The 12,852-nt window shown below is 34.3% G+C and overlaps 1 protein-coding gene across 1 annotated transcript; it reads right to left on the bottom strand.

The window, feature by feature from the left end:
- Positions 1-8,822: 8,822 nt before the first annotated feature.
- Positions 8,823-11,246, bottom strand: LOC122315266 (1-aminocyclopropane-1-carboxylate synthase 3-like). Its single transcript, XM_043131088.1, has 4 exons — positions 10,948-11,246; positions 10,680-10,811; positions 10,400-10,560; positions 8,823-10,238 (listed from the first exon to the last, which is right to left on the bottom strand). Exons 1-4 carry the CDS (start codon positions 11,092-11,094, stop codon positions 9,209-9,211), a joined length of 1,470 nt encoding a protein of 489 aa, XP_042987022.1. The 5' UTR covers positions 11,095-11,246; the 3' UTR covers positions 8,823-9,208.
- Positions 11,247-12,852: the final 1,606 nt, after the last annotated feature.

The raw sequence follows: 12,852 nt of genomic DNA, 5'->3' as shown, positions 1-12,852 counted from the left end.
TGCTGGAGAGTTAGAGAGTGAAGGATCTCAATTTGGAATAAGGATTGGATTGGTTTAGGGGCTCTTAAAAAAGTGACAAAGATTGGGGTGATGCAAGAGGGTGTGGTGGCAAATTTGTTTAACACTAAGGAGTGGAATGAGAATCTCCTCAGGCAACTCTTAGGGGCATGTCTTTGTCAACAAGTTTTGGAGTAGCCATTGACAAGGAGGGTTTGATCGGATCAACCAATTTGCAGGAGGCTTGCTGCTAATGGAGTCTTCTCTACAAAATTAGCTTGGATGGTGATCCGACAAAGGGGGTCGATTGTCTGGTGGGGAATATGGATTTGGCATAAACTTTTGCCAAAAAAGATTTCTATTTTCATGTGGAAAAGTATTAACAAAGGTCTGCCAGTAGATTCGATGAACATAGCTATTTCGTCCAAATGTGACTGTTGTTGTGCCCCTACTCTTGAAGACATCCACCCAATTCAGCTTAATGATTGGGCTTCTCCCTTCCCTTATTAGCTGGTTCTTGTGGATTAGGTGTTGCAATGCACGCATGAAGGGTATGGTGGAATCAAGAGCAGCCATTTTCTTCAAGATTAAGAGCTACTTGGCTGAGCGATTGATGGCAAAGCATGGCCTGTCTTTCATAAAAAGATCCGATCCATATTGCAGCAATTAGGAATAACTTCACTGCCTATTAAAAAATCAAAGTATCTTTAAAAAAAAAAAGGATGATACTCCAATTTTATTAATAAGCCTCACTTATGGTAAATGAAAACTGTGGTTACAACCATAATACTTATGGGTTACAAATAATCATAAAATCCCAACCCAGATATTAAAGCCAGTATTAAGATCAGTCTAAACAATACACCAAGATAACGACAAAGTAAATCCTTAAAAAGGTGGAGCAAAAACAAAAGAAGAAAAACTACTTACATATAGAACCAAACAACCCAGTTAAGGAAAAAACAGGACAAAATAAGAGGAAAGCAAACCTGTGGAAACTTGCTATTTGCAACATATAACATGTAACCCAACTTGGTCCATTTGAACAACTCTCAATATGTCTTTTGGGAGACTGTGTTTATTAACAAAGAAAATGTCATTATTAGTGTCCAACTTGGCTAATCTGTCAACTACGTGGTTTGTTTCCCTGTAAGCATGGGAGATACTCATCACTAGCAATCTAACCTTCAACTTAGCCTCCTGCCAATATGTGTGACTCTTTCAAGGGACTTGGTCATCTTGCTCCCACTACTTGATCACCAGCTTAGAATCAATTTCAACTTTGATATGGGTGATATTCCTATGGACACAAAAATTAAGGCCATCCGAAAGGGCCTTGATCTCAGCATTATTATTGTAGCTTATGCCAGAAAATCTAACAAAAGCAAAAATCATGTGACCAACTGCATTTCTAAGGATACCTCCGCCTCCACTTCTTCCAGGATTCTCGAGACTGTCTCTATCAACATTAAGTTTGGTATATCCTTGAGCTGGTCACATCCATTTCAAAATCTGAATCGTGTTTTGCTTGACGAGCATTTTCATCAATCCAATCTGTTTCAGAATTGCATCTTCTGGACACTTGATATAGGGTTTATTTGTTCTGTTGTGAAGGATTTGGGATAAGAAATTTTTTACTTCAAAACACACATGCTCCATGGTTTGAAATATCCCTTCCATGCGAGCTATACATTTGTAGAGCCACAGGAACTAGCTGATCAAAGAAGGAAGGATACCAATCACTACACTAAGCTGAGATACCGCTTAAGCTTGGGAGGTTTGGATAGCCATTGTTGAAAATTCAGCCCCATGGTTGACTAAAAAAATCTCCAAATCGAAGCGGGAACTTCTTCCAAAAGAAGCGAGTGATCCAAAAAATCACAAGCAACCACTGTACAGCATTCACATTTAGAGGCCAAAGATATATTCAACTTCATAATATTCTGCTCAAAATGTAAGCTTTTATACATTCCTTTCCACATGAAAGTAGAAATCTTACTGGGAAGTAATCTATGCCAGATCCATGTAGCACACATAACTTTGACACTTAGAACATAGGTGAAATATCTTATTCTGAAGTAGCTAAGAGCCACCAGAGGATATGTTAAACTGAATATAAATGGGAGCAATTGTGGGAATCCGAGCTTGAGTAAGGGAGGAGGGATTATCAAAGATGAGAATTGAAAGTTTGTAGCTGCTTTCTATAGGCATTATGGGACTCGGTCCAACTCCAAGTTGGTCTAGTAGATGGCCTGAAACTTTGCAGATAGCTAAATCTTTATGAGGTGGAAGTGGAATCTGACTCCAAGTTGATTTGTTCATGGTGACAAAACAATTCTAAGGTTATCTAGGCAGTGAGAGATGCATGAGACCAAGCAAAAGCCTGCTAACCACATGGTTATTGAGGTTCATCATGCATACCGTGAAGTCAATCAGGTAAAAGATGGATTAGCAAAAATTGGAGCTCCGGGGCAATCAACTGATATATTGGAGATTCATGACCTTCCTTGCAAAGTTAAGGGGATGTTGCGATTTGATGAATTGGGATTTCCATATATATTTACATTGTAAATGATGCATGATGACTGTTAGTCAGGGCTTTGTGTTATCACGATATTCATCGGCCATAAGTGAGGGCTAGTAATAGATTGGTGCTCTGTCCTCCTTACAAAGAAAAAGCTTGCTTAGAGAAAAAAGTATTGAAAAAATCAAAGGGAGAGAGAGAGAGAGAGAGAGAGAGAGAGAGAGAGAGAGAGAGAGAGAGAGAAGCTTACCTAAGCAAAATAATCTTATCAATTAAGCTTTGAGTCAATGATTCTTACTTAAGCATAGATTTCCACTATCAGTACTTAAGTAGAAAGAGAAATACATATCGTTCTCCTTCTACTTAAGTAAGCTTTAGGCTCCGTTTGGTTGTTGGATTGCAATGAGATCAACTCAGTTCAATCTAATTTTAAACTGAGTCTAACATCCAAATACACAATTCTTAAATCACTAAACTCATTTCAATTCAAAACCTTCTTATACATGGGACCCACAACCTTTTTCAATTTCTCATAAAAAATCTAAACTCATCTTAACATCTAAATATATCTAAAATTATTTTAGATGTGTTCCATAAAAATTATTTCACCATCCCAACTCACTATTATTCATAAAGAATTTAACTTATCTCAACTCAGCTCAATATGCAAATGCAGCCTTAGAGTACTATTAGGCAAGAGGATCTATAATTCTCTTTCTGTCTTTGGTTTTAACAAACTAAATTCACGTACGTTATGCATCTTTTGTTTAGTTGCATTGATTGTGTTTCAAACTTTATCTTTTGTTTTACGCCACCAGCTTCAATACTCATTAGCCATGGCCATTTCGTCGGTATTTTGTTTTTTCCCTGGCCTTCTTTGTCGTTTCTATATAATGTCATGTTCTAATGGTATCATTCCTTCATTCATTAATGGCATATTCATTTGTCTTTGAGAAGACACATGATTAGCCTATATATTCATTTTAATGGATTGGAGACTGAAATAATTACAATTAAGCTCTTAACTAATAAACTCCAAGGAAAAAGAAGCCAAGAGTACTCTTAAGACCTAAAGCTAGCCTTTCTATTAAGTTTCTCCTAGCTAGACTCGGATCAAACATGATAATGAGTACTCTCGAGAAAAAGAGGAGACAAGCTCTAATTATTAGATCTTTAGAACACAAATTACTCGCAACCCAAAAGAAAAAGATTAGATTAATTGATCAAATTCACAAGCTCATGAATCTATATATATAGATCATCGAGATCACAAAGTTGAAAAAAATAAAAGAAATGAAGAAAAAGGCCTCCAACAAAATATTGGCCATGCATCTTGAATATTGGAAGACGTCCGTATAATTAGCTAGTAGTAAAAGATCGAGTTAATTAGTTATTGGTGTGTTCATAATTAACCTAATTAATTATAAACAACATAATTAATTATTGGCGTGTTTATAATTAATTGTACGTACTTGATAATCCAAGAATAAATGGCCCTCCCGCTTATAATGTGATCTGATTATCTAGTTTTACTTGTAATTATATATATATATATATATATATATATATTGAACCTAGCTAGCTACTACTCTTCTTTACAAGTACCGATAGCAGTAGATATTTTTAAGTAGCTAGCTGCTAGGGCTCATAGGTTTTTTCCTATCTCAACGGGTCCTTTCCACATATAGAGTAAAACATTTTATTTTGCTTTGTCTAGTTCGGTTTTTTGCGGTTCATATTTCATGCTTATAAATATTTTGAATGATTAATATTGGTCGGTCGTGCGGTGCTTCCATTTTGATCATATACGTACATTATAAGTTTTATTGTACGTATATATACAATAATGGAGAGAGAAATTTTGTTTTTACGTTGCTTCGATCTGCATGCAGCGCGTAGCCTTTGCCAACATTAATCTCATGATTCTACCATTAATGCAGCAAACTAAGATCATTACAAGAAACATTAATTTTTTTCAAACCGAAAAAGGATCGATATATATATATAGAAGCAAGCTACTATATATATATATATATATATAAATGTATATGTATATATATTAATTTTCCTGCCGACTCAGCACGGCACTTAGATGAAGACATAACTTTTATTGCTCAATCATTCACATAAAAATTCCAACAGAACACACCAATCTATAAGTGGAACCCGCCCCACCATGCATGGGACCCAATATTCAGAATACTAACAATTTTAAGTAGGGGAAAAATAAGTGGGTAAGGATGGCATTACTGTCAGGAGGCAATGAGCCATGTTCACATGGCCCTCTTTGTCCCCGTAAGAGAAAGCATCACCAAAGGGATCACATACCAGGTTGCCCCTAATTCAATGATGCCCCCAAAACAAAAATTCAATACCCTACCCATTTACGCGCATTCAATTTTTTTTTTTGCAGGTATTCTATGTTCCCATCTAGCTAGCATGTGCTAGCTCATGTGAAACCCACATGTCACCCATACCACGTAATCAAAATTGTCATTATGTCCTGCTTTGAAGGGAATAAAAAAAACAAACCAATAAAATTACTTCAAGTTAATTAGTAATTAATAGATGATCAAGGCAGTGAAGTTGATCATCAGGGCTTTTATAAGTGCTTAATTTACAAATAATATATAGTGGATAATACAGTAAGTACTCATGTCATTGCCTTAATTTCTTGTCGATGTCCTTGTAAGCATGCAGCTAGCTTTGTGAACAAGACATTAATGGTAGGGTGATTATGGTCGCATTGTGATGTTTATGTTTTTAAGTATTGGTCGACAAACAGCTTTTTTAATCAAAAGTTTTCATGTCTTGTTTTTTATTCATTGTCTGCATGAAAAGCCATTTAGTTTTGTAATTTGCTGACCTAGCTACACACTACTACCATGGTTTAACTAATTCTAGCATATATACATATATATAATATTTTATATTTTATTTCTTAGTCTAAAAGGTACTGCATGCAATTAAATTAAGCAGTCCAAGTCTAGGTGATTAATTAGTAAGGTTATCGATCGAAGGGAAATTTCCTTTTCCATCGATCGTTTTCTGTGGAACCATACACGATTTTTTTATATAGATCGAAAGGAAAAAGACGTCGGCTCGTTTACATATATTAGTATTATAAATCCCGCACAACTAGTCCTACCACTACTACATTAATATATAATAGCTAGAAAGAAACCTTTCTTTTTCCACAAGTGATTGGTTAACTAAACAATTACTAATTTACGATCCTCGATCGTAAAGGATGATCATATAATCCTGCATCCGCCGCCCAAACCAAGCCTCGAAAGGGGTTGAAGCTGATCGACTTGAATTAGCATGAAAGATTATCATCATGTAAGACTAAGTACCTGCTCCGATTCCGACGTTTAATTACAACCCTAGATATGCATTTATAACTAGCAACTAGAGATCGATATATATTTTATATGCAGATAGCTCGATAGTGAACATGGAGGGTTGCGTAGCAACAGGGTCCTGTAATTTCTAGGTCACATGCATGTAGTCAACAAGAACGTGAAGATCATCGACCAAAATCCCCACTTCTATAATTTATATATTTCACTTCGACTTTTAATTAATTAGGTTAATCTCCTTCCCCACCACTAATATTTAGGGATCCATCATGAGCTACGAATTAAACTCATGATCCTCACATGCAAGAATTATAGTTACAAGCCGCATATCATGCGACATTAGAGAAAATCCTCATTATAAACAAACTTAAATCTAAAATATCTATTTATTTAATAAATTAGATTAATAAATGCAAATAGAATTTTTCAAAATTATTAATGATTTTTTTTTTTATAAGGTCCCTACAAGAACCGTTGAAGTTTCTAATTAATTGGACAAATTAATCGACAATATATATTGGAGTGGGTAGTTAAGTTAGAATTTTTTATTATTAATAAACTTGGGACGGGGCTGCTATGTGGGTGGCTACCGGTTCTTCTTAAAAAAATAAAAATAAAAAATAAAAGTTAGAATTTTTGACAATTTTTTGTTTTTTTGTTTTTGGTTAAAAAATCATATAATATGTCGATCATAGGGGTCCAGGTATTTTAAAAAGAGAAAGGAATTGGAGCTGGTACTCGGAGTCTTGACCAAGATTTGATGAACATATCTTAATTCCGCTTTTAGTTCAAATAAAAAAAAAGGTGATCAAAATCGACTAGGTCAAAACAAGCACAGCATATAATAATAATAATAATAATAATAATAATAATAATAATAATAATAATAATAATAATAATAATAATAATAATAATAATAATAATAATAATAATAATAATTAATTAATTAATTAATTAATTAAGTAAATAACCAATAATGATGGCAAGAGTACCATGCATATACCAACTTTTTAATCTGTTAAAAAAATATATAGATTGTAAATAATATCTGGTTTCTCTAATTTCTCTGCAGTTCATTTCAAAATCTGATCAAATGATTTTTCAAAATCCAATTATATATATAAGTTATTTTTTGTTTTAGATTTTTATTTTTTTGATCATCTTCTAATTATATATGTATTTTTATCCTCTTAATTTCTTTCCTTTTTATATATTTGGTTTTTAGTTGTTATTTTTAAGTTTTTTGTTGTATGTTATCATGGCGTTATATATAATATGTCAGCTTTTTTTTTTTCCTCAAATTTTAATATTATTTAGCCTTCTGTTAAATATTTATATCTTTTTTCTTTATTTTTTATTAGGCACGTGATCAGATAATGTGTAAATTTTTATACGTAGAAATTGGAATATATGTCACTAGTCATGTGATGCTAAGCCCGGCCGCGATTTATAAATATTAATATATATATATAGGTAATCAATATCCTTTTATTTTTTTGTAATTGTAAGCTGGATCAATCATTTTCTTATCGAATCTTAGTGACCATATATTAAAAAGATGTAAATTATAAACCTAAAGATCCAATATATATATATATATATATATATATATATTATATTTAATTTTTTTAATAAAATTATTTTCCATTGTTTTCAGGGAATATTTACACGACATGGATTAATAATGTTAGGTATATTATATATATATATATATATATGAGCAAATGATGATCATGAGCATAGTATTATTATTAACTAGTTAATTAATTTAACCCATATAAATATGATCTTGATCTATATATATATAAATTAATATACATATATATAACTAATCAAGCAATATAAAGATTTCCGAACCCAATGATCATAATTAGGATCAACTTTTAATATGCATATATGGTTATAATCTATAACTAATTAATATCAACCCCCTTATATATATATATATATATACGGTGCGTTAATTAATTAATATATATGTGAAATATTCATATTAATTTTGTATTAGTAGTTCAAGAACATCAACATCCGGTACTGATCACATATTAATTATGCATGCTACGGCCAGAAATTATGGGAGGATTAATCTCAGATATATAGATGATCAGCCTGGTCTGCAGTAAAACCGCGTGACCTGTGGAATAAAAAACTTTTACCTGCAATCAAAGTCCTTTGAACTTGAGATTTCTTGCAAGTAACTCTTTCTCAGCTAGCTTGCGTATAATTAAGTTGGTGGCTACTTTGAATATCCCTAAAGAAAACAGAAAATGTCAACTTTTCTGATCTCTTGGCTTTGATCTTTCAGTGGAAGAGAGAGATGGGATAAGTGCGGGAGTCCCCATAAATATATATATATATTATATATGGTCATATCTCAACCTAAAAAGGGAATGTTCGTACGTAGTTTGAAACCCTAATACCAACACATTCACACACAAGTGGCGTCTTTAATTTGCTAATTCTTTGGCCTCTGACCCACAAAAACGCCACATGCAGCATATTCTTGATCTTCTTCGATCTTCTTTCTTTTCTTTTTTTATCTCACTTTCATGGCCGTATTATTTCTTATTCAGTAGTCCCTTTGCTACTCACAAGGCTAAAAGAAAATAATAATATTATAGCCACCATAAAAACAGTGTTAATGATAAGGTCGGTTGAGATTACGAAACAATGGATGAACCGCCCAACGTCTGCAAGATCAAGCACAAGTACACTGCGCGTCTTTGGCCGCTAATCTCGCCGGCCGGCGCAATTACCTATATATTATTTCTGTATTACTTTCAATATTGCAAAGGCAAAAAATACTTGTGTCCACACACGTCATAATTAAAAGAAGACAAGACTTGTTAATTATAAAATTAAACCATGCATAAATATCCACTAATTATTTATCAAGATAATTAGTAGATAATAATCACGTCACGCGTCGGTACTAATCATGTTTTGAAGAAGATTTCATGAAGATAATTAATTAATTAATGACACGTACAGAGATCATCACTTGTACAATAAAACGTCGAAACTATAGAGACACTACTACTGCACAAGGACAGGGTGCACCTTCTACAATCTTTACAAGAAAAAAAGAAAAAGGGAAAATAATAATGGAACTCGAAAAAAAAAAAGGGGGAGTCACCTGGAAATTAATCTTTTCCAATCGACAGTAAGTTAATCTTGATCTTCACACCTTCATCGACCGGACTCGCTGTCACGGTCACCAGACGATAGCCGGAAAACTCAGTAGATGATCTACTACAAAAAAAAAATGACTTTCTACTTTACATAAATTAGATGTGAAAAACACAAAATAGTTGTAAAAACAACTTTAACAACCATTTTGTATTTTTTCTATCCAATTTAAATGACGCGAAAGCCATTTTTGTATTTTTCGTATCCAATTTAAACGTCGTATAAGCCATTTATCTGGTAACGTCAGTGACGTTTTTTTAGAGTTCTTGGAAGAATGGTGCAATCTTTTGTGGCCGTTGGCGGTGGAGTATTCTGCTACAAAGTCAGTCAATCGTTGCATGGCGAGGTTCAAAGTTGCTTCAGACATGTTGGCGAAGCAGACACGGAACCAACCAGGTTCGGAGCAGTGGCAGGACGATCCCGGAGAGATGTTTAACCCGACATCGTAAACAATTTTCTTCCAAAGCTCCATTTCTTCTTCGAATGTGTTGGAGTGCAACAGATGCCTCATGTCTACCCAGCAAAATAGACCTGCATTATTGCTCTCAAGCCAGCTAATACCGGCTTTTTGAAGACCCATGACGAGCATTCTCTGTCGTTTTCCAAGCCTTTTTTGGTTCTCGGAGATGTAGTTTTTCGTGAATTTCTTGTCCGAAAGCAATGCGGAAAGAAGGTATTGTGTTTGGGAAGAAACCAGGCCAAAGCTGGACATTTTGGTTGCCGCGGCAACGACCATGTCGTCGTTGGAGTAGATTGCTCCAACGCGAAAACCAGGCAGGCCCAGGTCCTTCGAAAGACTGTAAACAATGTGAACTCGATTCCAGACTTCGGTTTTGTCATAGTCTCTGTCCTTTAGAACTTCCATGACGCTCACAAAGCGTGGCGAGTGCTTAAAAACAGTCCCGGAATAAATTTCGTCGCTAATAAGATGGATGTTTTTGGCGGTAATGAATTTGATGAGGAGATTCAGTTCATTTCGAGTCATGGTTGTTCCCAATGGATTTGATGGATTCGTGACCAAAACACCTTTGACTCTTAGATTACGTTTTTCTGCTTCTTGGTAGGCTTCTTCGAGAGCTGATGCAGTAATCTGGAAGCCATTGGAGCTAGTGCAGTGTATCGGTACAATCTCAGCTCCAGTTCGCCACTTGAGGTCTCTATCAAATCTGCAAGCCACGGAGTGCAAGCAAAATCAGGGAAATGTATTTTATTATATATATATATACACACACATATATGAAGAATGGGTCAGTGTTTGGGAATATATTAGTGGTGGAAGTAAATATCTTGGAAGAAAGGGAAAGTAAACAGGAAGATATATACGTACCCAGGATAATAAGGAGTTGGAAGGAGAAAGGCTTCGCCGGCTTCAGCCAAGCAAAACATGAGTGTCTCGTTAGCTGAAGTTGCGCCGGCGGTGAGAACTATGCGGCTGGGGTCAAAGGTCACTCTGTTCCCTCTGATTTCTGCCATGAATTCTACCAATGCCTAAAAGAAAGATATCATAAAGCAGAATTAGCAAGACATATAGCTAGCTTTGAGAATAAGTAACAATATTTTTCTCTATATATATATAAAGAGAGAGAGACAGATATATATATATACACCTTCTTAAAAGAGGGGAGGCCATGATAATCTTGGAAGAGAGCAAGCTCTCTGAATATGGAGTTTCCATCTCTCTTGAATCCAGCGACGTCTGGGTTGTTAGCAAGCCACGATTCAAGAAGATCAAAGGACAGCTGTGAAAGTTGTATTAAAAACGACGTAAGCCAACACGTACACTTACTTTAATTTGGTAGGGACATCAAAATAAAGGAGGAAAACAAAAATGATAGAGATGACATATAATGTCCGAGTCAGGTTTAATTTTCAAACCTGATTCTCTGCGAGACCCATCTGAATTATCCCATTTCGATTCTGAACCTCATCAAAGGGGTTGTTCTCGTATTCTTGCCACCCTAGGAAGTACGATGAATCTTGTCCATGAGTGTTGCACATGGCCTTTCTAGACAATAGCTTCATTTTTTCTTTTGGGTGTCTGTATGATCAAGCTAGCAATGAAGAAGAAAGAAGAAGATCAAGCTAAGAGAACTAGCTCTTTTCAAAAGAACAAAATTGTCGGGGAGAAAGAGAGAGGAAGGGTTTGAACTTTGGATTGAAATCTAGGTGTAGTGGAGATGGGTATATGTCTATATATATATAGGGGTCCGGCTACCATGCAGCCCCATTCGTTTTTTTTTTTTTTCTTTTTTTTTTTATATTTTTTTAATCACTTCTTTAATTATTAAATAAAAAAATACATCAATATACTTAAAATTATTTTTTAATTATTAAATAAAATAAATATATATTTTTTACCTGACCGTTACACCGCTCAGGCGCCAAGCAGCATTTCCCTATATGATGTCAGATAGTAGATGGAATGCCACGTAAATATGACAAACAAGTAGAGCGACACGCCTCTCTAGCTAGCAGCTTGTACCAACAATTATGTCGTCGAAACATTACACGCGCATTCGCCGCTCGCTCCACCGTCCTAAAAAATAATCAGAGACTTTTTGAACCTCCTGGGTTTTTACTCTGTTTTCTGTTCTTAAATCTCCTGAGTTTTCCCGGAAATCCACCATTTGTGGGAAGTAGTGTTGCTCAGAACCGGATATAAATTCGCGTACATAAGTTACAAACTTACAACAGATCAGATTCTTAACCCATATAATAATTTGAAGCATTTAAACTAACACGATAAGAAAAACGCTATGAAAATATCATTTCCTTCCAAAATTATTTTTTACGCAAATAATTCATCGCAAGTTCACGATTTGAATTATAAGTCTTATGTTCCGTCTTGTCACTCTGCTTTCTGTCTAATTCTTCTTGCCTGAGCAGAGAATCTGTCTAATTCTTCTTGCCTGAGCAGAGAAACTATATATCGTGGCGGGCAGCCTGGGAATTCTCCCGTTCCCAGGTCCAAGACTTGCAACTTGTTCGAATACGTGCATCCTTTTTCGTGCGAAATTATGAATGCGATGTAAACGTGGAGAGACTGTTATGATCATTGGTTAATTATCGAAATAGAAATCTTTAGTTCAGTTCCAACATTTTTTTGTTTTTACATATTTCTTTCATTTTGATTAAATATTTTTATATGCAGGATTATGTGGAAAATGCTAGAATTAATATACAATGATCAGAGGAGGAGTAGTACTCTGACTCAACATACATACATACATACATATATATATATATATATGTTTATGCAGATATAATTGATTGGGATAAGAAGATATCAAATCCTATTAATTATACAGAGAAAAGAGTGATGATATCTATTATTTCACTCTTAAAATATTCTGTTTATTTATTTAATGATTAGAACTACAAATCGAGAACATACATATAGGAGATTTTAATTAACTACGATAAGGCACAACCTTCAAGTTATTTAAAGTCATGAAGGTGATTGATGCAACACAATAATTTCTTTTCTTTTCTTTTCGTGATGAGCAGGTGAAGTACTACTTGGCCTTTGATTAAGCTAGGAGAATGCATAAGGATTTAAATACTTGTAATTATATGGGAATTCTCATAGTTAAATATGTACTAAACTCGATCGAGTACGTCCTACATCTATTTTTATGTAAAAAAAAAAAAAAATTATCTTATGATTCTCATTAAATCAAGATTTTTTAAAATGGATTTTATAATATATATATATATATATATATATAATTGACCGTCAAATGACATTAATTAAATATACTCAATAACTCTCCTTTTCTG

The sequence above is a fragment of the Carya illinoinensis genome, chromosome 7 (assembly GCF_018687715.1).
Source record: "Carya illinoinensis cultivar Pawnee chromosome 7, C.illinoinensisPawnee_v1, whole genome shotgun sequence".
In the NCBI taxonomy this organism is placed as follows: Eukaryota; Viridiplantae; Streptophyta; class Magnoliopsida; order Fagales; family Juglandaceae; genus Carya; species Carya illinoinensis.
Note: the sequence above shows the minus strand (reverse complement) of the source record. Positions and strands in the feature narration are given on the sequence as shown.